The 27387-nt window shown below is 35.4% G+C and overlaps 1 protein-coding gene across 1 annotated transcript in view; it reads left to right on the top strand.

The window, feature by feature from the left end:
- Nucleotides 1-27387, top strand: part of LOC120079195 (protein CHROMATIN REMODELING 20) — an 88839-nt gene that overhangs the window by 45856 nt on the left and 15596 nt on the right. The window contains exons 14-20 of the mRNA XM_039033361.1: nt 7264-7383; nt 9831-9997; nt 13972-14113; nt 18445-18594; nt 18672-18727; nt 18813-19116; nt 26270-26405. Of these exons, the coding sequence (XP_038889289.1) occupies nt 7264-7383; nt 9831-9997; nt 13972-14113; nt 18445-18594; nt 18672-18727; nt 18813-19116; nt 26270-26405 (1075 nt within the window). The remainder of the gene's footprint in view (nt 1-7263; nt 7384-9830; nt 9998-13971; nt 14114-18444; nt 18595-18671; nt 18728-18812; nt 19117-26269; nt 26406-27387) is intronic.

The raw sequence follows: 27387 nt of genomic DNA, 5'->3' as shown, positions 1-27387 counted from the left end.
ATACTAATATTGAATGTTTCTCAGACGCTGATTGGGCAGGATCTAAAGAAGACAGAAGATCAACCTCAGGGTATTGTGTTTTTGCTGGTGGTAATTTGATTTCTTGGAAGAGTAAGAAGCAAAATGTGGTGTCATGTTCAAGTGCAGAATCAGAATATAGAGCAATGGCACAATCTGTGTGTAAATTGATTTGGATATATGAACTTCTTGTTGAGTTGAGATTTGAAATCACCACACCAACAAAATTGTGGTGTGATAATCAAGCAGCACTTCATATTGCGTCTAATCCAGTATTTCATGAAAGGACTAAACATATTGAAGTTGATTGCCATTTTGTACGTGAGAAAATTCAACAAGGGTTGGTATCTATAGGATATGTGAAGACTGGAGAACAATTAGGAGATATCTTCACGAAAGCATTGGATGGAAGACGTATAGATTATCTATGTAACAAGTTGGGCATGAGTAACATATATGCTCCAACTTGAGGGGGAGTGTTATAATTCTATAATTAGGATTTTCCATTATTGTAAATATTTTGTGATATTTTCCTTTTCTATGCTTTGTAAACTTGTATATATTCATATCTGTGGTGAATGAATAAAGTATTCTGATTCTTTCTCAAACCTAAGAGTTTTATAGGGTGCTTATCTTCGCACCAATAAAAAGTGGTAGACAAAATTGTATCCATAAAACTATCAAAAGATGAGAAAGAGTCCTTGAATAGACAAAAATTGTGCTCACACCAAAGGGTCCAAAAAAAGGCATGAGTAATAGCCATCCAAATCAATCGTTTAGTACCACTAAAAGGATGACCCACCAGGATGGATGCCAAAATATCAAAGATGAAGTTAGATCCTGTTAGAGATCAACCAAAAGCTTCCAATACAATGGGCCAAAAACGAGAAGCAAAAGGGCAATGCACAAATAGGTCAGCAGGAGATTCTCCATTGCACCGACACATGATACACCAAGAAGGCGAAAGGGACGTGTATGGCATACGACGTTATAAACAATCCACAATTTTGATAGCACGTATATGGCATACAATGCTGTAAACAATCCAACTGTGCAATTTGTGTTCAATCTGTTCAACAATTGGTTGCCAAAGGTGAGCAGAATGCGGGTTCCCCCCAAAGGCAAACCAAGATACGTAGAAGGCCATATACCTAGCTTACAGCCAAAGATATTCAACAACCATGTCAAATCAGCATCATTGATATGTATCCCTATAATTTCACTCTTTAAAAAATTAATAGTCAGATCGGAAGCCTTTTCAAAAATCCAAACCACAACAAAGAGATGTTGTAAAGCAACATGATCAGCAGTGGAAAAAAAGCAACGTGTCATCAGCAAATTGCGTGATTCAAAATAAGAGAAGACCTACCAATAGAGGGGGTAGCAAGGAGGCCCAATGAAGAGCTATGATTCATAAGGTGAGTCAAACAATCAGCAACAAGAATTGTGAAAGTGGATCCCCCATCGTATTCCACAGGATGGGATGATCTTACCTCTAGGCCGACCATTGATGATAATCGAAAAATTTGCACTAGAAATACAACCGTATATCCAAGAACGCCAAATAGGGCCAAAACCTTTAATTTGTAAAAGGATTCTTTTCATTGAATAAATGAAAGAAACTATTGCTCTAAGTATACAAACTCCACAAGAGAGAGAAATAACTACAGAAATAAAAAAGCAATAGATATAATACATATAACAAATGATGAAAAATTAACTTAAGGTTTTCTATTTCTTTTGTGATTTTTATTTATTAATTTAATTTATATTCCCTTCGGAAGGGAGCTTTTCCACAACCCAACCCAGCACCATCTTGCTGTTCCATTTCTTTAAACTTGATGTTAATGCCAATGAGTGTTGTTTATGCTTTATTTAGAGTAAACCTGGCCTTAGTGTTGTTTATGCTTTGTTTATGGTAACTAGTCTTGACTTTACTATATTACCCAAATAGTCAATTCAAACGGGCCCTTTATCAATCAATGAAATTGTTTCTTCTTCTTCTTTAAATTAATAATCATAATAATGTTTATGTTCAGAAAAATTTTCGAACACCTGTACTATGTTTTTCTTCAAGGTGTTCCAACCTTTTCTATAAAGTCATTATGCCATCTGGTCTGAGATTCTTGAGAGCCCCTCCAAGATTGCTTTCCTTATTTGTTCCTTTGTGAATTGTGCCACCAACAATTTATTCAACTTTGGGTTTAAAGGGTCCATTCAATACCTTCAAGGGTGAGTTTTTTACCCCTTCTGACCATGATTCTCCCTGATTGAGCCGAGATCACTAACTAATATGAAAGGAAAAAGAATTTCACATTTTTCCTTTAATCGGATTTTTTTAGATACATATCATAAGAGAATTGGATAATTCTATTTTTTTTTAAAATCGAAACAATACTTTTCATTGATGAAATGAAAAAGACTCATGCTTGAATTACAATGAGATATAACAAGCAAGTAAACTAGAATTCGAGAAGACTAGGGGATTAGCAGGCGCACCCAGATATCTCAACTAGGTTGACACACCCATAGCGTCCTCATCACATTCCAATATAAAATTTAATAATGGGGATTCCTTTCGTTCATGTTTCTTTTTCTTTTTGGTATTCATGAGAGTTTGGGCCAACTTATGGGTACTTCGATTAATCTCACGAGAGTGTCCTTTCCTTCATGTTCCAAGCATCCATCTTCGTCTTGTTTAATATTGGCCAAATAATCCCACTTTCTTTAAAACCTTTTCAGAGTACTTAGCTTTTGGTACAATGTGAAACCTGGATGACCATTATTTCCTTTATTGTGAAATTCTTTATTGTATTATATTTGCTGTTTTTTATTCTTTCTTTACTTGTAATTGGGTATTTCTTCTATTTAAGAAACTCTTTCCTCCTAAGAGAAATAAGAGAGAAAATAATGTTTTCCAACATGGTATCAGAGCTTTAAAGATTTTGAAAACCTAAAAACCCAAAAAAATCCTATTTCTTTTTTAAAATCTAAAAAAACCCTACGTTTTGATGTCGCTGATCAGCCTCCATTTGTTCACTGCCATTGTTGGTCACCTGAAGCATCACCGTCGAACGTTGCATCTTCGCTGGACGCCTGCCGAAAGTCGCATCTCCACCAAACGTTTCTTTCGAATGTTTTTTGGTCGCGTTTTTTCAGTTGTCTTCGTCTGCCGACTTCAATTTTGATCGCGATTTTGTCTTCATTTTTTGCCGCCCGACCTTTTCTGCGTCGCAGACCGCCGTTTTCGTTGTTCAGCACCGCTTGTTGCCATTGTTTGCCGATTGCCGCCGTCCGCTAGCTATAATTTTCCTTGTTGCTGGTTTGTTTAAGCCTTTGTTTGGAAGTCTTTGTTTGGTGGTTTTTTTTCCCTAGATATATTGGTTTTATATTTTGGGTCTTTGTTTCTTCAATGATATGTTGGACATTAAGGCACCCATCACTCGAGTTTGTGACAATCGTGTGCATTCAATCGGTCCCACTGTCCAAATAACTACCATTCGACTTAATGGGGATAATCTTCTTCGTTGGTCCCAAAGTGTTTGGATGTATATTCATGGACAAGGGAAGCTTGGTTACATCATGAGAGAAAAAATCGTCCTTAGTCCATATGACTCTTCATTCATCAAGTGGGACGCTGAAAACTCCATGGTTATGACTTGGCTTGTCAATTCCATGGTTGAAGACATTGGTTGTAACTACATGTATTATTTTACTGCCAAGAAATTATGGGATAGTATAACTCAGATGTATTCTGATGTGGGCAACTAGTCTCAAGTGTTTGAGTTGAACTTGAAATTGGGTGATATACGACAAGGAACTCACTCAGTTACACAATACTTTCACTCCTTTAAAAGGATCTGGCAAGACCTTGACCTCTTTGATACATATGAGTTAAAGTCTACAGAGGACCAAAAACACTCTAGGAAAACTATTGAAGATGGTCTCTATTACTCTGATGAAGTTTCTACTAATCATAAAAAAGTTCAGGGTTTGAGTAGTGTCTGTTCTCCTTCTGTTAAAGAAACTATAATGCTTTGACATCGTAGATTAGGCATCCAAATTTCTTTTATTTAAAGTACCTATTTCCCGATTTATTTAAAGGATTTGATTGTTTAGTTTTTCAATTTGAAAGTTGCATTTTTGCCAAACATCATTGATCCACCTATTTGCCTAAACCGTACAAGGCTTCATCACCGTTTTTCTTAATTCATATTGATGTTTGGGGTCTGTCTAAAGTCTTAGTTCATAGTGGTAAGTGTTGATTTGTTACCTTTATAGATGACCACACTCGTTTAACTTGGCTTTATTTGTTAACAAAAAGGTCCGAAGTAAAAGACGTTTTTGTTCGATTTTACAATATGATTGAGATTCAATTTCAAACTAAAATTCGAATTCTTCACTCTGATAATGACACTGAATATTTCAATGAATAATTAATCAATTTTTTGCAAGATAAGGGTATTTTTTTATCAAGCTACGTGTTGTGACACGCCTCAACAAAATGACATTGTTGAGCGAAAGACTAGACACTTACTTGAAGTTGCTTGTGCCCTTATGTTCTCTATGAATGTTCCAAAATATTTGTGGGGCGATGCCATTCTTACAGCTACATATCTGATCAATCGAATGCCGTCTAAGGTTTTGAATTTTAAAACTCCTCTGAATCACTTCAAAGAGTTTTTTTTTCCTAATAATTGACTTTTTTCTGATTTACCAATCACATTGTTTGGATGTACTGCTTATGTCCATACTTCTCCCCTTTCTTGATCTAAGCTTGATCCTCGAGCCACTAAATGCATTTTTGTAGGTTGTCTCTCACAAGAAGGCTTACAAATATTTTGATCTTTGACCAACAAGTATTTTGAGAGTATAGATGTGTCTTTTTTGGAAAATCAACCTTTTTTTGTCACAAATTCTCTTCAGGGGAAGACATCTAACCTTGAAAATAATTTTTGGGACACTTTATCTCTCCCAAACATCAATGGTCCTGAAATTATGAGTTCTAATCTTTTGCCTGATGTCTTTGACCTTGATATTCCAATTGTCCATAGGAAAGTCACTCGTAAATGCACCAAATATCCTATTGAAAACTATCTTTCTTATCATAGATTGTCCGACTGTCATAAAACCTTCACATCCAAACTAACCAAACTGTTCCAAGGAATATGCAGGAAGCCCCAAATGATTTGAATTGGAAATTAGCAGTGATGGAAGGGATTAATGCGCTGAAACAAAATTGCACATGGGACATAGTGGAACTACCAAAAGATAAGAAAATAGTGGGATGCAAATGTATGTTCATTGTGAAATGTAAAGCTGATGGTAGTATTGAGAGGTACAAGACCAGATTGGTTGTCAATGGGTTCACTCAGACCTATGGTATTGATTATCAAGAGACATTTGCTCCGATAGCTAAAATTAATTCTATTAAAATCCCGTTGTCTGTTGCGGTTAATTTTGATTAGCCTCTTTATCAATTTGATGTTAAGAATGCCGTTCTCAATGGGGATCTTGAAGAAGAGGTTTTTATGGACTTGCCACTTGGTTTTAAGGTGGATCTCGGGATTAACAAAGTGTGCAAGTTAAAGAAATCATTATACGGGCTTAAACAATCTCCCAGAGCATGGTTTGAACGGTTTGGAAAGGCAGCCACAAACTATGGATTCAGTCTAAGTCAAGCTGATCACTATGTTCTATAAACATATTGGAAGTGGTAAGTTGGTTGTTTTGATAGTGTATATTGATGATATATTCTTATAGGTAATGATGAGATAGGATTGAATATCTTGAAGAAAAACCTTGCTAATGATTTTCAAATCAAGGACCTGGGAACTTAAAGTATTTCCTAGGCATGGAGTTTTCCAGGTCTAAAAGTGGCATTCTTGTCAACCAGAGGAAATACATTCTTGACCTACCGAATGAGACAAGTTTACTTGGTTGCAAGATAGCAGAAACTTCCATTGAGCAAAATTTAAAATTGGTAGTTGCAATTAAAAAAGAGGTAAAAGAAAAAGAAAAGTACTAGAGACTTGTGGGGAGACTCATATACCTATCTCACACACGTCCTGGCATTGCTTTTGCAGTTAGTGTGGTAAGTCAGTTCATGCATGCTCCTAGGTCAGTTTACTTTGAAATAGTTTATAGAATCTCTAGATATTTGAAAGGTACTCCAGGAAAAGGTATATTATTCACGAAGCATGACCACCTAAATGTTGAGGTTTACCCTGATGTTGATTGGGCAGGTAGCACGACTGATTGAAGATCCACATTGGGTTATTGCTCTTTTGTTGGAGGAAATCTAGTTACTTGGCGAAGTATAAAACAAAGTGTGGTTGCAAGAAGTAGTGTTGAAGCAGAATTTAGGACATTAGCCATGGTATTTATGAGGGCATATGGATAAGAAGATTATTGGAAGAATTGAATTTCTCTCCGACAATGCCCATACGCATTTATTGTGATAACAAGTCAACAATTTCCATTGCCCACATTCCAGTCCTTTATGATAGGACAAAACATATTGAAGTTGATAAACACTTCATAAAGGAGAAGATTGCTACATGAATAATATGCATTCCCTTTCTTTCGACAACAGAGCAAATTGCAAATGTGTTAACTAAAGGTCTTCCAAAGTGACAGTTCAACATGTTGATTGACAATCTGACCATGAATGATATCTTCAAACCAGCTTGAGGGAGAGTGTTGATTATTTTCTTTATTGTGAAATTCTATATTGTATTTATTGTATTATATTTGCTGTTTTTTATTCTTTTCTTATTTATAATTGGGTATTTCTTCTATTTAAGAAACCCTTTCCTCCTAAGAGAAATAAGAGAGAATAATGTTTTTCATCAGATTCTTTTAGGAGTCAAGGTAGTATGGGCTACCTTTGTCCCACATCTATTAGAATGGGATGACCCACGTGGTACTTAGGTGACTTGACTCTCTCACCTCGATAGCTTGCTTTTGGAGTGTGGTTCTCCAAGGTGTTTAAGTACCTAACAACATAATTTTTTTACTTACTAATTGAACTGGAGCCTAAAAATGCTTGGTCCTTTATTTCATGAGCTGTTTTCATGTGAACTTTTTGACAAGTTTACTGTGGTTGTGGATGACTCAGTTTTTATTCCTGTATTTTTAATTTTTAATTTTTAATTTATTTAATTTACTTTTATTCTTTTAATCCTGTATTGGATGCCTTCTCTGTTCTATTTTTATCTTTTATCATATGGTCTTTTGCTGCAGATTTCTGGAATAAGATTTATGTGGGAAAATATCATTCAATCAATACGGAAAGTGAAGTCTGGTGATAAAGGTCTTGGATGCATTCTTGCTCATACAATGGGCCTTGGTAAAACTTTTCAGGTATTTGTTTCTTCAAGCTGTTATATGCTCTTGTTTATTATAGGAAAGGTGGTCCTTTGATTTTTCCTCCTCTATAAAGAAGGTAAGGAATTTATTAAAAATAATAAGAAAGGGCATCTTCAAAATGAACAATTGAAGAACTCACTTCATCTGCTATCTGTTCCAGGAATCGAGTAAAAGATGTCTCTTGCTTCAGATAATACTATATTGAAAGCATTTAAATATCTAAAAACATACTAACATATCTAAATCACCTGAACTTGCAAATTGCAATTAGAATTCGGAGGAACCTGTTTTCAGTAGAGCATATAAGGAAAGCTTTTGATTTATTGTTCCATAGGACTGAGGAAAAGCAGTGTGTTCATGATACAAGGGTGAATGCTTCTTCTTTGTCTCCCCCTAAGTTACCATCCAATTTCTCTTCAATTGTGGTCTTTAGTTGTGTACAGTGGGTAAATTTGTCCCCGGTCTTGAGGAATGCTCCTTTGAACTTTGTTTTGGTGGTAGTCCTTTGGGTTGAAGCTACACTCTCCATGCTTATGTTTGTTAAAGATGGTCAAAGTTTGTTGTTTGCATATGTTGGGTTCTTCTTCCTTCAATATTTTGGGATTTTTGTACAGATAGACCTATTTTCGAGACTCCAAATGAGATTTGACCTAACTTTTGAAAATTGAAGTTTTTTAGCATTTTGATCACGTCGTCACGGGTGAAATTACAAAAAACAACCAAATATGCACGCCTGAGGAGGGAATATCTCGCTCCTCCATCTTTCCCCTATTATCCTCCTCAATTCACTTTGTTATGGTTAGAAATCGACGAAACGAAGAAGAGGAAGAATCAAAGAACAAGTCATCAAGGATTTAAAAAATGGTTTCTCCCAAATTGCAGATTAGATTGAAGAAGAAGAAGTCCACCGAGGATCTAGAAAAAGGTTTTCCCAAGCTATAAATTAGATTTTTATAAAAAGAAAAAGGCTGCAGATTGAAGAAAAAGAAGGAAGAAGGTAGAAGTCCATCGAGGATTTTTAAAAATGTTTCTCCCATGTTGCAGATTAGATTTAAAATGAAAAAACAAAAAAACTGCCGATTGAAGAGGAAGGAAGAAGGAAGAAGAAAGAAGTCCACCGAGGATTTAAAAAGATGTTTCTTCCAAGTTGCAGATTGGATTTTAAAGAAAAAAACAAAAAAAGTTGCAGATTGAAGAAGAAGGAAGAAGCTAAAAATTGGAGGAGGAGCGAGCTCGAGAATCAAATAGCGAAGAGTGAAGCATCATGTGTGCATTCTTGGGGTCAAAGTGGTAATATCACCTAGTGTTGATGCAAGTAGAAGGCTAAAATTCCTTATTTTTAGACCTTGGGCTAATTTTCGTTTGGGCCCTTGAAAGGGGGTTATCCGTACAAAAATCCCCAATATTTTGCGTGCATGTTCTCAAGCTTAGATGGTGTTCAGGTTTTCTGTTAAAGCTTTGATTTGAAAGAATTCAACAGTCCTTAGAGGATAAGTTTTTTCATTGGATTGCTCGCATTGATTTAGTACGGGTACAAACCTCTTCACATTAGATTGATTGTTTTTCTCCTGCTTTAGTCATTTTCTCCTTTTCTTTTCTATTTATTCGTATTGGAAATGTTTTGAAATTTTGCTTTTGGTTTTCTTGTCCTTTGAGCATTAATCTCTTTTCATTTTATCAATAAAACAGTTGTTTTCTTTAGAAAACAAAAATAAATACATATGTAATACTTTTTCTTTCATTTGCAAAAGATTACATCTTCTGTTTCTTCATGTTTCAAATTTCTTCTCACCATGCATTTGAACTTTTCTGTCATCAGCGTAAGTCTATTGTCTTTATATAGCCCTTTATGTAAAGTTTTTAGTATGACTCGATGTTCTGTATGAAAGATGGTTAACTTCTAAGCTGACCAATTGAAGATTTCAGTAACATGTGATGTTACGAGGGTTTGCACTTGAGATATTTTTCTTTTATGAAGTCTCGAGCATTTTTAGAAGAAACTAATGAAGAATTAATAGATAGTTTCTTTTGGTATCTTTTTTTTTTGTTTCTTTTGATTATTGGTTTGTCTTGGTTAGATTTTGTATGGACATGATGAGGGTGCTATGGGAATCTCAACCTAGTTGAGATTCTCGGATGCGTCTCCTGATCCTTAGGCTTCTTTTCGCTTAGTGTGTATCACTATTGTACTTTGAGCTATAGCCTCAGTTCATTAATTCAATGAAGAGGCGGGTTTCTGTTAAAAAAAATAATGGATAGTTTCTTTTTCAAAAAAGATTAAGAAGACAGAAAGATAGTTATTTGGAAACCTCCTAACTAATGGGTGCATGAGTACAATCCATTTGCCTACTTTTATTACTGCAATTCTGATGTAAGTCGATTATAACATGTTTCTGAAGATTTGTGATTAACTTTTTTGCTGAATTAAACTATGGTCTCAGGTTATAGCATTCTTATACACTGCAATGAGAAGTGCAGACTTGGGTTTACGAACAGCACTTATTGTTACCCCTGTTAATGTGTTGCATAATTGGCGGCAAGAATTCTTCAAGTGGAAGCCTTCAGAATTAAAGGCTCTTCGCATTTTCATGCTGGAAGATGTAACAAGGTGAAGATTAATTGTCTGCTTTATTCATATATTTTTTATCACGATGATTGAGGTGTATCCTTAGTATCTCCCGTAAATTGTGTGCGTCATGTAGTCATTGTTGTAGAAGGCATACAGTATCCACGTTGTTAAACCACCCATTAACCTAAAAGTTTAAACTAATGGGTTACAATAAATTTTATTTTATCGAAACACTTCAACAAGTGGAAATCCATAGTAATTGGGAAATGTTATAGTTCTATTGTTAGGGCTTTCCATTCTTGTAAATATCTTTATTATATTTTCTTTTTCTATACTTTCCTTCTTTGATCACTCTTGTACACTTGTATATATTCATATCTTTAGTGAATGGAATAATACAATTTGAGTCTCTCAAAGCTAAGAGTTTTACATGGTATCAGAGCTCTAGAAAATTAGGGTTTTTTCTTAGTGTTTGAGAATTTAGAACCTGTTTGTGGTACATCTAGGGTTTTGTGGAGGGGTGGGTTTATACTTTTGCTGACTGTCACCGTCTTCAGTTTGTTTAACGTTGTCAGTCGTCGCCGCCGCCATCGGAGAAAAAGGTGGGTCATTTTTCTTCGCTATTTTTCGACACCGCCCAATCCATCAAGGAGCCCAGCTGCCGATCTACAGAACCCCAAAATCTGGCATCAATCTGACTAGCGCGTGAGGCTCACGCGCCACTTCTTTCTTCGCCGGCGATCCACGCGTTGGCGTGTGTAGGCGCGTATTGTCGATTCTTGTTGTCTTCTGAGGGTGTTATCCGATTTGTTGGCTCTCTTTGGTGGTGTGTCTGTGGTTCATTGAAAGATTTGGTGGTGGGATGATTCAAGAATGCTTCTACAAATCAAGAATTCTATTGACCGTTAAATCACTACGAATCAGTCAAGGAACTCTTGGAATATTTGGGTTTTCTTTGTTCTGGGAAAGAGAACATTAATAGAGTGTTTGATGTTTATAAGACTCTATATCAACCTGACCAAGGAGAGAGATTACAAGCTACTTTATGGAGGTCAAAAATACATGTGTGGAGTTCATTGCCTTGATGCCAATTAGCACGGATCCAAAAGTTCTAATGGCTCAATGTGAAAAGTTGTTTATCATGAGTTTTTTAGTTGGTCTTGCACCTAAATATGAGATGGCCAAAAGATCAAGTGTTGTCATGTTCAAACATCCCATTGTTAGAAGAAGCTTATACTCGAATACTTCGTACAGAGAAGCCACAAGCGGTTATGTCATCTAATTTTAGTAGTGCTTTGATTGGGAGCACAAATGATTATAGTGGTAATAAGGGGGTTGAATCAAATAGCTCCAAAGGTCATCCCAATAACCAACAATCAAATTCAGGAGGTGTTGTTTGCTATTACTGTCGTAAACCTGGTCATATGAAACGTGAATGTAGAAGATTGTTGAATAAGGGTCAGAGGATGCCATCTACACATGTCGCTTCTATCCTTGATAATCTTGACAAGTCAATTATGATTTCTACAGAGGAGTTTGCTAAATTTCAACAGTATCAAGAGTCATCGACGGCATCACCTTCTACTCCCGTCACTGCCATCATAGAGATGGGTAACATCTCCCTCGTGGTGGAGTTGAATTCTTCAAACGTTATATATAGAATACTGGCCAAGCTTGGAATTGAATTCTTCAAAAGTTGTCCTTGGCATTGCTTTGGTGAGAATGTTGAGATGGAATATAGGCTTCTCAAATATGAAATGACGATCAAGCTCTTTGTGTGTTGTTTTATTATTGATAGGAAAATCAACTTTCATTGAGGGAAAAAAATGATAGAATACAAGGGCATACAACAAAACAAGCCTCGAAAAGCAACCCCCTAAAGAAAGGGTTTCCAACTAAGCATAATGTTGCCTATAGCGTAATTACAAAAAAAACTGCGGAATCGAAGTCCAAAACGACACATGCAACCTCACTAAGGGCTAAGTCTCACTAGGGTCCTTTTCCTGACCTCTAAACACCCTATTGTTCTTCTACCCCTAAACATCCCAAAACATAGTACAAACTCCCGCAAACCACAATGAACAACCCTTCTCTCTAAAAGGAAAATGGAGGAGGAACTCCCCGATCGTCGCACCAATCTCTCTTATCCATATGCCCTCACAAATACCATGGGCTAATGCCCTAAATTCTACTTCAGCACTACTTCTTGCAACCACACTTTGTTTTTTACTTCGCCAAGTAACCAAATTTCATCCAACAAAAGAGCAATACCCCGAAGTAGATCTTCTATCAGTCGTGCTTACTGCCCAATCAACATCAGTGTAAACATCAATGTTTAGGTGGTCATGCTTCGTGAATAATATACCTTTTCCTGGAGTACCTTTCAAATATCTCAAAATTCTATAAACTACTTCAAAGTGAACTGACTTGGGAGCATGCATGAACAGACTTACTACACTAACTGCGAAAGCAATGTCAGGACGTGTGTGAGAGAGATATATGAGTCTCCATACAAGCCTCTGGTACTTTTCCTTTTCTTTTACTTCTTTTTCAGTTGCAGCAACCAATTTTACTACTCAATAGGAGTTTCTGCTATCTTGTAACCAAGTAAACCTGTCTCATTCAGTAGGTCAAGAATATACTTCCTCTGGTTAACAAGAATGTCATTTTTAGATCTTACAAACTCCATTCCTTGTAAATACTTTAAGGTTCCCAGGTCCTTGATTTGAAAATCATTAGCAAGGTTTTTCTTCAAGATATTCAGTCCTATCTCATCATTACTTATAAGAATGATATCATCACATACACTATCAAAACGGCCAACTTACCACTTCTAGTATGTTTATAGAACATAGTATGATTGGCTTGACTTTGACTGAATCCATAGCTTGTGACTACCTTTCCAAACCGTTCAAACCATGCCCTGGGAGATTGTTTAAGCCCATATAATGATTTCTTTAACTTGCACACTTTGTTAATCCTGAGATCCACCTCAAAACCAGGTGGCGAGTCCATAAAAACCTCTTCTTCAAGATCCCCATTGAGAAAGGCATTCTTCACATCAAGTTGATAAAGAGGCCAATAAAAATTAACTGCCACAGACAACAAGATTCTAATAGAATTAATTTTAGCTATCGGAGTAAATGTTCCTTGATAATCAATGCCATAGGTCTGAGTGAACCCCTTGGCAACCAATCTGGCCTTGTACCTTTCAATACTACCATTAGCTTTATATTTTACAGTGAACACCCATTTGCATCCCACTGTCTTCTTATCTTTTGGTAGTTCGACTATGTCCCATATGTAATTTTGTTTCAGTGCATTGAACTCTTCCATCATTGCTAATTTCCAATTCAAATCATTTAGGGCTTTCTGTATATTCCTTGGAACAAATAGGTTGGTTATTTTGGATGTGAAGGGTTTATGACAGTTGGACAATCTATGATAAGAAAGATAGTTTTCAATGGGATATTTGGTGTATTTACGAGTACCTTTCCTATGGGCAATTGGAATATCAAGATCAGAGACATCAGGTAAAGGATTAGAAGGAGATGAAGAACTAGGAGAAATAGGAGTATTAATCTTAGGAGGAAAGGGTTTCTTAAATAGAAGAAATACCTAATTACAAATAAGGAAAGAATAAAATAATTATAAAGTTAAGGAAAGAATAAAATATAGCAAATATAATACAATAAGTACAATATAAAATTTCACAATAAAAGAAATAATCAATATATTATATATATATATATATATATATATATATATATTTTTGAAGGTTAAACAATGAAATGTAGGTCTTTTGATATAAATTGTTTGTTGACTGATTTATGTCCTTTCTTCAAATTTTGTTTCGTAAATGTATCGATTTTGTATTTCCATTCGTAAGTTTTATGTGTGTATACCATGTTGACACTACAAAGAAAGAAAATTGAAATCTGTAATATACAATCGATTTGGCTTTTGGTTATGACTTAATTTCATTTTTAATTTTGATTTATCTTTCTTATTAGGGAGAGAAGGGCCGAGTTGCTTGCTAAGTGGAGAGCTAAGGGTGGTGTCTTTTTAATTGGTTATAGTGCTTTCCGAAACTTATCACTTGGTAAACATGTCAAGGACCGACACATGGCTAAAGAAATTTGCCACATCTTGCAGGTGACTTTTATCTTATTTATTTATTTTTTGACCCTTGAAATTTCTTGCATCTTTTCAGTCTTTGCAATAAAAAACTAAATTATGATGTTTTTTTTTACTCACTTATTTGTAACTTGTTTTAGACTCAGATTTTTTTTCTGTTATAATTCAAGCCTCATCTCTTCGGTAGAAACAATATAATTGCTGAAAATCTCAAAAATAAAATAAAATAAAATAAAAAATAAATAATGTAGTTCTTTATTGAACTGTTGATTTTTTTACTCATTTATTATATCTTTTCATTATTTTAATGAAGAGTCAATTTTATTTTTTAATAACAACATTGGTATTTTGCTTCTTTACCCTGCTCTAAAATGGCCATGGCAAATGATATTACTTGAACTTTACGAACAGAATTTCATATCATCTCCATTTCGAATCTACTTAGTACCGAATGCCAATGTTTATGCATGAGAGACTACCATTCCAGTTCCTTGGTTAAGCACTCGTTTTTCTGATACGTTTCTTCCACGTTTGATGCCTAGAAACACTTTAATGTTGATTCCCAAGAAACACCTACATAATGATGATGCCTAAGAAACAATTAACACCTCTATAGCTTCATATGAAATACACTACAGGAGTTTTCGGGAGATGAAATACCTGATATATTGCTTTTTCTCTCTTTTTCTTCCCCCTTTTCTTCCTTTTTACCAAGAAATGAAAGCTTTGATATCCTGTTCATATTCCAAAAAGAAGTATTGATATTTTGCCCCTTTGTAATGATAATAGTTCTCCGTAAATAATTGGAATAAGGTTTCTCCTTTTTTTTTTAATAAAGTTACCCTAAAAATATATAGTAGAAAATAGGGTAGTCAAACTTCTGCGAAAGTAAGCATAGATGATGTAGGATTAGGGTTAGTCAAATCTTAATTAATTAGGATTTGAATTAGTTCAGGTTAAAGTGTTAATATAATTAAATTTACCATAACCCATCAACTTAAGATTTTGGGTCAATTGGTGATTTAGCATGGTATTAGAGCATGACGTCTAATATTCAAATCTACTTATCCTCCCCCCCCCCCCGAAAGAAATTGTTTATTTTTTCGATGATGATGAGGAATCTTTGGTAAATGTGAGCAGTGAAAGAAGTAGAAGTTCCTATGGAGGAATCAATGCAACAGGAGTTGCTTTTAGAGGATATAACTGCAGGAGCCTATAATCATATTTTTGCAAGTGAAGACTTTGGTTCACGGAGGTTCAGAACCTTATGCTGCAGCTTCTCCATTGTCTTCTTCCTTGCTTCTCGACAATTTCGCTTCTTCGTTTAAGGTTTGCAGTCTTCAATTGCAGGCAATTCCTTCTAGTTCAAGTTCAATGGTGTTCACCTTGGCCATTTAGTCCTATTTGCGTTGGGTCTTGTTCTTCTCTCAGAAGGGCTTTTCCAGAGTTGTCTTTGTCTTTTGTGATGCAATCTTCTCGGTTTCTTTGGTTTGGGTCTATCTTTGTTTGGCCTGAGTTTCTTTGGTTCTGGTAGTCTTTTAGGGGGTGTTTGGCTCACCAACATGAGTTGAGTTGGTAAAATATACCAGCTCAATATTTGGCTCACCAACTTTAAATGTGTCTAGTTGGTATATTTTACCAACTCTCCCTTCTTCCAGGTTTTCGATTGCTCCACCCATCAACCACTGTTGGTGACTACTGCTGCCACACTCTGGGAACCAACTCCGAGTTCCGACAACCACCTTCGATGGCAACTCTAGTGACCAACTCCGATGACCACCTTTGCTTGACCATATCCGATGATCACCTTCATGTGACCAACTCTAGGCTTCGACTACGAACTCTGGTGAAAATCATCTTTGATGATCAACTTAGATGACCACCTTTGCGCAATCACTTCTAATGACAAACTCCGACGACCATCTCCAATACCATCTTCATGTGACCAACTTTGGTCTTCAACAACCACCTCCGACTACAATTCTAGTCAAAATTATCTTTGATGATCAACTTTGACGACCACCTTTGTGCGACCAACTCTAGGCTTCGAAAACCACCTCCGATGACAAACTCCGGCGACCAACTCTAATATCACCTTAGTGCAACCAACTTTGGGCTCTAACTACAAACTCTGGCAAAAATCATCTCCAATGATCAACTTCGATGACCACCTTCGTGCGACCAACTCCAAGCTCCGACATCCACCTAACTCCGACGACCAACACCAATACCACTTTCTTGCGATCATCTTCAGGCTTCGACAACCACGTTCGACTACAAACTCTAGCAAAAATCATCTTCGATAATCAATTTCGACAACCACCTTGGACTATTATAAGACCGATGACTATTAAAGTATGTCGTAGAGTTGTTGATTATATAAATAATAATATTTTGTCTACGTTAAATGCAATATTTATATTTAGAAATTTGTAAAATATTTTTTTTATTTAATTGAATTCACATATCAAATGAGTTTTAAGAATATTTGGAAAAAGATGTAACAAATAAAAAAAAACCCTTAAAATGGAGATTTTTTTCTAATGATCCTCCAAATTTGGAGGAATTGAAAGTGGAATTGTTGAATAAATACGGTGACAATCGATTGGTTGCTAAGAGGATGGGGGATTCAATTAAAAAAAAGATCATGATTGAGGAAAATACAGAGCAATGCAGGAAGAAGAAGAAAAAGAGGAAGAAGGTGATGATGATGAAATTCATGAAGAAAAATTAAGAATCAATTTTTTTTTTTTTTATTTCTCTTAGGTTTTCCATTTTATTTAACCATATTCCTGCAAGAAATGTAGTGGGTTAATCGTTGTTCATGGCAAAAAAAAAAAAAAAAAAACAAAAAACAAAAACAAAAGGAAGAAAGAGACTTTGAAAAATAAAAGAAAAAAAATTGTAATTCATATTTTATTCATACAAAGATGGGTAGAATTATTGAATAAAAAAGTTCTAAAAAAATAATAATCATAAAAGCAGATTATAGTTCAAAAAATTGCACCGGGTACCCTGGACATATGAACTCAACTCTGCACCCTCAACACAGACATAAGAATATTATGAACTTAGAAAAAATAACTTTTCACTCCAAACACAAACATATAAACTTTACAGACATGAATTCCAGACATTATATCCCAATTCTCAGCGTCCTAAACAACCCATTAGTTTCTTATGAGGCTCTCTTTAAGTTTTCGTGCTTCTTAATTGAATGTTTTCTTCTTTTCGACCTTTGTTCTTCATTAGTCGTGTATTTCTCCATTATTTGTAGATTATTTTGGAAAAGTAGTCTCCTTTGATCATATCAATAAATTTTTGTTTCTGTTTAAAAAAAGAGAACACGTAGACAGCCTACAAAACCCACGAACGTTACTAGCCAGAAACATGACCTGAGAAGACAAATGTATACGAGACATATGGATTGAAGCCCACGAACCCGCAAGTAACATGCACAATGAAGAAACCCAACGGCACGCAGTATAAAGAAACCTGATGGCACACGTGCTGGAGGAACCTGACAGCGTGCACAAGATTGGCTAAAGCCCATGAATGCAGTCAATGGCGATGGAAGGAGATGCATTGGTGAGAATGGGACGTCAGAGGGAGATTGCACTGGTGAAGATTTGAAGTTAGGGTTCTGATACCTAGGGTTTCTAGCCCTTTTTTTTTTTTTTTTTTTTTTTATATATCCATATTAAGGCTCAAGGATACAATGAGAAACGAAAAGAACATAATAGAGAACTTACAACAAATAAACATAAAGCAACAACATAGAGACATAAAACAAACTAACCATAAGCAAAAAAGAAAAACCACTTAAGAGTGTCCTAAAATAGAAGTCCAGCATCGAAAAATGCCTTGAATTATAAACCCTTCAAAAGATTTGGAAAGAAAGCACCAAGATGCAGCTTTTAAGGGGGCTGAACCAAACTGAGGGTTTCTAACAATTAGGATGCTCTAATACCAATGTTGTTTTTGAAGAAATTATTTTCTTATTTCCCCAAGAACCTAAGATGAGTAAATTTAATACAAGTAAAGTTTCAACTAAGGAAACTAATTTCTCATAGCTCCTGAGTTATCCTGAGGTTGAGAGTTCAAGCCTCTCTCAACCCAACTAAGGAAACTAATTTTAAAACAAGATCCGGGTTTGACTTGGTGAGTGCTGTTTACTATGCTAGTGGAGAGATTGTTGCGAGCTAATAGCGAGTGGGCTTTGACCCTCCCTTTCTTTTAGAAAAATATATTGAAAAATAACTAGAAAACAAAATACTAATTAAACAAAGTTATACTACTGACAAATCTGTACTGTGTGTGTATGATTTTGGCTACCTTTTAATTTCCAGGATGGACCAGATATTCTTGTATGTGACGAGGCCCACATGATTAAGAATACCAAGGCTGATATAACTCAGGCATTGAAACAAGTGAAATGCCAAAGGAGGATTGCGTTAACTGGATCACCACTACAGAACAATCTCATGGAGTATTATTGTGTAAGTCTTTGAAACAGTTACAGCAGCTGATATCTTCACGCATGATATTCTTTTCTTTGATATGATAATTGGCACAGATGGTTGATTTTGTGAGAGAAGGTTTCCTTGGAAGTAGCCATGAATTTAGGAATCGGTAAGACTCCATCTTCAGTCTTCTTTTCTTCTCAGTTCTGCCTTTTTGTCTTTGCATATCTGTCTTAACATATTCTCTTATGCAGCTTCCAGAACCCTATAGAGAATGGGCAGCATACTAATTCAACTCTGGATGATGTTAAAATAATGAACCAGAGGTCTCATATCCTATATGAACAATTGAAAGGGTTTGTTCAAAGAATGGACATGACCGTGGTGAAGAAGGACTTGCCACCTAAAACTGTCTTTGTGATATCCGTCAAACTCTCTCCCTTACAGAGGAAGTTATACAAAAGATTTCTCGATGTGCATGGATTTAATAATGGCAAGGATTCTAGTGAACAGTTAAGGAAGAGGAGCTTTTTCGCTGGGTACCAAGCACTGGCCCAGGTATGCTCATGACATGTATTTGATTTTGAGCTGCTAATCTGTATTCTATATGCATATATTTTATGGCATGGGCACAGCTGGACTAGATTAGTAGAAAGTTAAATAAAAGAGTAGTTATTTATTCCCATTACTTTGGTTCAATTTTATTTTGCCCTTAGAGGTTGACTTGCACAGTTGCACTTTGATGGGAAAGTGTTAGAGGAGTCCTTATGGGTTAGATTTTCGCAGTCGTTCATGTTTTCATTTAATAAAAACATTCTTAATTTTGTCTACATATTTAATAGTTTGCTATAAATGTTGTGAGCTTTATAATAGCTTGCAGGGACAGTGTCTTCTGTAAGTGGCTCCCCAGAAGTGGAGGGTTTTCCTCCATTTTCGCAAGCTCATTCATCAATAAAATTCTTGTTTCTTAAGAAAGAAAAAATCAATTAGAACTCGAGATAAGTTTTTCCAGAGTAGGATGGTAAATAAAGGTATCTTGGTCAAATCCTTGTTTGAATAGGATTATGATTAGTTTCCTTGATTAGATAAGATTAGAATTAGTTTCCTTGGTTAATTAGGATTAGGATCAATTTCCTTAATTAGGATTAGGATTAGTTTGTTTACAATTCTCTATAAACAGGAAAATTGTCTTCTTGTATTGGTAACTTTTCATTGATAATAAAGACTTTGATTTCATCCTTGGAGAGTTCTCCTTTTATCTCTTAGGCTACATTCTTTGAGCATTAGTCTCCATTTGATAAATAGATTCATTATTTTGTCTACATTCTCTTATAAATAGAGAAATTATCTTCTTGTATGGATAGTTTTGCATTTATTTCAATGAAGAGGTTTGTTTCTGTTTCAAAAAATAAAAAATAAAATAAAATTTGGTATTAGAGCAACCGTTGACTGTCGGTGGTAGAAGACCAAAAAACTCTTGGCAACACTAATCGCAAAAGGGAACTTCATGAGCTGTGATCATTGCTGAACAACGCAAACCTAATTGGGGGAACCCTTTAAATTCAAGAAGAGCAAGAAGTCTTAATAATCATCTAAGAAAGGAATTTTATAGCAGAAATAATACATTTAGGGACAGAAATCATTATTTTGGTTATGGAGAACAACCAAGAAAGGTTGCAACATATTCAATAAAAGCCAAGAATCAGTCCTACATAATTAATTGAGGTTGAAACTTATTCAATAATACCCAATTTGTACATCAATGTTGAAGCATTCGAGGAAATGAAGAATGAAGTAAAAGAGATTGAAGGTTTGTTGTGAAAGATGACTCAAAACATAAATCAACTTTCAGAACAATGGCAAGAGTTCAAAAAAGAAATAATTCAAGAAAATCAAAACCTCGAGCTTGCTGAATTAAAAGAAGATCAAGAATTCAACCAAGGTCATGGAATCTTGCAAGAAACACATAAGACTGAGAACCCAAAAGAAATTTGGAACCCACATGCGGACCAACTGAACAAGGAAAACAAGATGAGCTAAGAAAAATCTAAGGCAAAGGCTAAGGAAGTTATGTTCAAGAAAGAAGACATGATAATAGATGGAGGCGATTCTGGGGAAGAAGACGACAGCCATGGGCAACCCAATTTGAAGAAGTTCGAATCTTTGGTTGCAGTGGATTCCTTGGGAGACAACAAGGAAGAATATGTGGTAACACTCAAACCATTCAATTCAACCCATGCAATCCGACCCAACATGCGTGATTAATTCCTAACATTTGTTTCACGTGATACGACCTCTTCATATTTGTATGACCCAACTCGGGTTCGGTCCTTCCAAGTCTCAATTTGCGCCTTCCTTTTTGTGGGATTTTTTTTTTTTAAAATGACACGAAACTTTTCATTAAAATAAGGAAAAGAGACTAATGCGCAAAATACAAAGAAATGAAAACACTGAGTACAAATACATTAGAGCAAAAGGACTATGTTGTTGTGAAGACAATGGTAGTCAATCCAAATTATCATAAATCCTAGATGGAGAAGTCATCAAAGAACTTAGAGAGAAAACGACAAGTGGAGACAATAATCCAGAGCGATTTTGAAGCTAACAACCCAATTGAGTACTTTTCTTGAAAAAATCTCTGATTTCTCACGAACCAAATTTCACAGTTTACTCCCTCAAGAATGGTTGTTGCACCCCTAAACATCGTTGACCGACAAACACCAATGCCCGCTTTGTTATCCCATTCAATTAGTATGCCCTGGAGAATGATCAATGCTTTGGCAGCTGCCTCAAATGCATCCTCTAGAATAAAGCGTTGACTAAGAAGCACGGACACTAACACGCGACACGGCGACACGCCAATTTTCAAAAAAGTAGGACACGACACGTCGAGGACACGTTATTTTTTTTTATTAAAAAATTAAATATATGTCGTGAAATAAACATATTGGGAAATATTCCATTTAAAAACACCATTAACAACCATACAAGATACAACCATAGATAAGATGAGTAGATGACTAACGATCCAATGTCATAAGTCGTAACAAGTTTAACTGTTTAAGTAATTAGTTGAACACCACAAAAGTTACAAAACCACAAAATAGAATCGAAGAAGCCAAGCCATATTTTCTTCATTCTTGTCCAATGTCCTCTTAACTACTCGAAGCTTCATTCTGATCACCATCATCAGTAAAAACTACAACTTCCAATTCTGGTTCTCTAAAGATAAACTAGCTACTTCAAGCATTCCTGCATCTTCAAATGAATCGAATGAATCTCCAGCAATGTCCCACATTTTCGTCTCTCCTTTGAAATATTCCAGAGATCTTCTTGATAAAAGACGTAGATTGCTATGGATGTACACCAAGTCTTCTGCACGTTTTGGTGTCATCTTGTTCCTTCTCATGGAGTGCACAAATGAATATGTACTCCAATTTTGCTCACAACACGAGAAAAATGAAGGTTGAACAAGTAACTTCATAGCTAGTGATTGTAAAGTTGGAGTAAAGGCACCATGGATGGCCCACCAACTCTTCGGAGGCATATTATATCTATCACGTATGGAATCATGTTCAGCAAACTCTGAAGACATTGTAGAGAAATTGGCAAATTCAATGTTTACTCTTGTTCGCTCATCCTCTAAACTAAAGTATCTCTTGATACACTTCATCCTCTCTCTTGATACTTCTAAGTCTTTATGTGGTGGAGCTCGAGTCTTGTCTTCTTCAAGCCATTGTGGACTATAATACCTAAATAAAATTATAAAATATACCCAACTTTAGAGTGTGCATAGAAATTGAAAATATAAAAGAAAGATCTAGGATGTCTTAGAATACCTTGGATTTAAAGAATGTGCCAAACAATGGAGAGGAGTGTTATTTTTATTCCAATGGTCAATCAAAATTTGATGCACCACTCCATAAAATGATGATGATTCATCTGGATGCTTTCCTTCATGTTTATAGATGGCCACCTTCACTTTTTCAATCATGGTGTCCCACATATCATATACCAAATGGAGGCAAGGTTTGTCCGTATCACAATATCTGATCATATCATAAATAGGAGTAGTAAAAGAAAGAATATAATCAATCTTATCCCACCAAATATCATTAAGTACTAACTCCTTTACACGTCTTGCTTTCACCATATCATCTTCTCTGTAACATCCCCATTTATCACTGATAACCATTATTTGCAAGCCACCCTTAATGAGTTTAAATCTTCTTAGCATAATGATGGTAGATGCAAATCGTGTTTCTGCTACTGCAAGTAACTTCAAAGTCACAAACTCATTGAACATAGCATGGAATGGTTCATGATAAAGTGCTCGACAAACATAACATCATCAGAAATTTCAAAAATCCAGCTACACTCTACAAATACATGTTGATTACTATCAATATTTCTTGCAGCACAAATGTTCTTCAAAGCAAGGTTGAGGGTATGAACTACACAAGGTGTCTAAACTATGTTGGGGAACTGTGATTCAATAATTTGTCTTGCACCATTACAATTTGCAGCATTGTCAGTGATTATTTGAATCACATTCTCATGTCCCACCTCATTTATAACTTCTTTCATCAAATTTCCTATGAAGTATTTGTTTTTAGTCTCACCTGAGCAATCTACAGCTTTAAGAAACATTGGTCCTCCTTCTGTAATTGCCATAAAGTTAATTAATGGTCTCCTCTGCGAATCACTCCATCCATCACTGACAATACTTACCCCCTTTTGAGACCATGTACTTTTCACAGATTGCAACAATCTCTGTATATTTGCTTTTTCTTTTTGGAGAAGAATCGTTCTCAATTTATTATATCCTGGAGTTATATAACCCGACAAAACATTATTTGCAACCAAAGAAAATGCGTTGACATAACTTGGATTTCTAGCCAAGTGAAAAGGCAAACCTGAAGAATAAAACATTCTAGCTATCTCCGAATCTACTTGATCACGAATGGCCAAGTTAAATGATTTCTCTAGTGCACTAACATTTCCTTTCCTTTTCTTTTGTTCCATTGTTGAATAAGAATTTGAATAGCTACCCACCATACTTCCACTTCCAGTTCCAAAAGATTGAGATTCAGTTTGTATATGCCGTGAAGGTGGTAAAGGAACTTGTTTAGGTGCATTCCTTGCAATACGCGTCTTAGCTTCATCTTCTAATTTTTGCATTTCAGCAAGATCTTTAGGGGTGATTTTTTTTACATATTCCAATCCCAAATCCACTTAATTTTAGTAGATGCGCCCTAACTCTTGTATAAGAACCTTTTCTATTTTCTTGACAAAAATTACACTGCCAAGAAATATTCCCCCCTCCTTCATTCAATCTCTCATTTTTTGTAACATATTGCCATAATGGTTTTGTATCATCGTCGGTAGTCATTTTTGAGTTGATTTCAGTATGACTTGAAGATGATTCTGCCATACTTTTTAAATAAAATAAAAAAATAATAATAAGATTTAAATGTTCAAACAAAAACAGTAGTTTGGTTGAGGAGAAGTCGCCGGCGAGTCTGGGCGTGAAGTCGAACGAAGTCTGGCGAGTCTGGGTGTGAAGTCGATCGAGTGGGCATGGAGGTGAGGCGTTTTGGGCGGGGGGACTCGAGGAGTTTTGCTTCTGATATTTTGAAGAAAAGAAAAGTGGAAAGGAATAATATAATTTGAGAAATTAAAATAAAAAACAGGCTGATGCTTTTGGGCTACTAACTTTAATTTTATAAGCTTTCACTGTTTTTCTCTTTAATTTTGCTGCGCCGTGTCCCAGAAGTGTCCCAACCATGTCCCACCCATGTCCTACCTGTATCCCCACCGTGTCGGCCATTTAAAAAAATAATAAAATATCCGACACGCCAGCTGGCGTGTCGGACACGTGTCGGAGGCGTGTTGGGGCGTGTCGGTGTCCGACACTGACACTTGACCATCTTTGGAGTGTCGGTGCTTTATAGAGCGTTGATGATTTAGTTTAAACTGTCACCAGTAGTTCTACACAATGAGAAGACATCCCACAGGACTAGTTACAGCTCGAATTCCAGCCAAAATCAAAACAGGTGGTGGAAAGTCGAAACCATCCCACCAATAGTTGCTGTTAGCATTCCTTCCCCAACAAATCCACCATGTGCAGGCTCATTTCCACTTCCACCGCCCCATGCGCTATTTCTTCTTGGTTGCCGAACTTGAACTCACCAAGTAATATTAAAAACTCCTCCAACCTACCAAGGATCTTTAATTTTTAAAGAAACAAAGATTTCAATTCTTCCCACAGAAATCCCATTTCCACTTTCTTTTTTGTGGGATTATTTCATCCCATTTCCTCACAAATTCTATGTTATGCAACAACTTTTCAAATGGGTTTATAGGTTGTTTTGATACTCCAGCTTTGGCTAAAATGGTTGAGCAAAATCTTGGTGGCAAGAGTGTATACGGTTCACAGCAACCAAAGAAAATTTTTTATGAGGGTCATGCTCTAAAGTTCTTTGATTTTTTATGGGCTCTTTCAATCTTTGTTGTTGCAGTGCAAGATTTCCAAGTGCAAGATTTCCATGGGCCAAAGATTTTAATTGGGATTTTTTATAAATCATCGGGAAAAAAAAGACTCATGTATTTTTCATATTCTTTTTTAAACTTGAGGACGAGTTTTTTTTTTTTTTTTGGGAGGGACAAAATGATGTAGTAGGATTAAGGTAAATAAAGGTATCTTGGACAAATCCTTGTTTGAATAGGATTAGGATCAGTTTCCTTGATTACTTATGATTGGTTTGTTTTACAATTCTCTATAAATAGATAAATTGTCTTCTTGTATTGATAATTTTTCGTTGATAATGAAGACTTTGATATCATTCTTGGAGAGTTCTCCTCTTATGCTACATCATTGACTGTTTCCAAATTGAAATATTGCTATAAATTTGTTATATTTGATTCCCCCAAGGGGCAGCAGCCCAGTTGATTAAAGGTATTAATTTATTACCGTGATCTTGAGTTTGATTATTTCAAACAAATTCTGAGTTGAATAGGTTCTGTACTAGAACTATTAAATTGGTAATAGTTTGTGATTAAATAACTACGCTTTCTAAGAGCATAAAAATACAATTAAAAAAGTTAATGTATAAATGAGTTTAATTTATTTGGGATTCAGTGAATCATGTGCATTTGATTCAAAGTTCATGATGCTCTTTGAATCGAATAATGAAAATGTATATCTCTAATATTTTTTACTTGTGCATTTTTATTCAGAAATTAAACGTAAATAATAGCAATATAACTAATCATTTTTTTTTTTTTTTGAAACAAGTTGAAACTTTTCTTTGGATATGGCTAACTCAAATGATATTGTGACTAAATAAAATCTAGGTTAAATTACTAGTTTACTTTCTTAACTTCTTTTCAGCTTGTATAGAAAGGTCTAATAAGTCTATAAACTTTCAAATTCATGTCTAATAGGTCCCTAAACTTTCAATTTTTGTCCATCTTGTTTTTGAAAAATGGGCTAAAAAACCCCTTTGTTTCAAATCTTGAATTGCTGAAGACATTCTACTATTTTGGTTTTTCCCTTCATGCTCCTGAAACAAATATATTTTCCAAATTTATTACTGAACTTGCCCATAGCCGTTTCTCATTTCAATCTTTCAATTCAATATCGCAACTTGAACATATTTTTGCCTTTGTTACTGCCCATATATGGTATTATGTTTTTCTGTCATAATAGATCTGGAATCATCCTGGAATCCTGCAATTGACCAAAGAAGACAAATATTACGTGAAGCGTGAAGATGCTATTGAAAATTTTCTTGCAGGCGATTCCTCCAGTGACGAAAACATAGATTCTAATATTTGCACTGGAGGTATACTTTGTTAGATTTTGGATATTTCTGTATTAACTATTTGTGGTTGTTGAAGTTTAACTATTAATATTATTTTTAAATCAACCAATCAACCCAAAAGCATACACTAATAAGTTATGATAAATTTAATTATAACAACAAATAACACTTCTCTTGTGGTCTTGGAAATCTATAGAAAGCCCAAGTTGAGATCGAGATTAATGGTTTAGGACCTCTTGTGCTCATACTATGTTAATCATTCCTCGATTTGTGCATGTCATCCTTGTGCAATCCATGTTAATCGTTCTCAAATTGAGAAAATAAATATTTGTTATTTTTACAAAACCGTGTTGCCATAATAGTAGGAGAAATGTCCTAGCCCTTGGAATTCTATCACCCAACCCTTAGACACAAAACCTAGGGTCCTATTGTGTTTCATGTAACCCTAATGATGTAAGTTGAATAGAGGTTAATTGGGTAATTAGATAATATTCTAGGTTAATTCCCTTTTTACCCCCATCTGTAATAAAACTATATAAATAGGAACCTTCCCCTCTTGTATCAAACATATTATTCATTCTAATAAAAGATTCACAACCTTGGTTCTTGGAGATTTCTCTCCTTTTATCATTTAGGCTACATTAATTTGGTAGCAGAGCATCCGTTTGGGCCAACATTGATTGTCATCGGTGGAAGACTGGAAAACTCTTGGCGACGCCGATCGCAAGAGGGAGCTTCTTGAGTTGTGCTCATTGCCAAACAACACCCATCTAGTTAGGGAGAACTCTTGAAATTCCAAGAAAGAAAGAAAAAACTGAAGGTTTATCAAGATTTTGCAAGAATGGACTATTATCGATCAAAGAGGATGTCCAAGAAAAAAATTAGTAGTTGGTATAGGCAAGAAAATCAATTTTACTTCAAAAAACAATGCTGCAATTTTGACTTGAGTGATTCAGAAGAAGAATTCCAACATACTAATTTTGTTCATGCTCGATTTTTTTTC

This window comes from Benincasa hispida, chromosome 6 (genome assembly GCF_009727055.1).
Source record: "Benincasa hispida cultivar B227 chromosome 6, ASM972705v1, whole genome shotgun sequence".
Lineage (NCBI taxonomy): Eukaryota > Viridiplantae > Streptophyta > Magnoliopsida > Cucurbitales > Cucurbitaceae > Benincasa > Benincasa hispida.
Note: the sequence above shows the minus strand (reverse complement) of the source record. Positions and strands in the feature narration are given on the sequence as shown.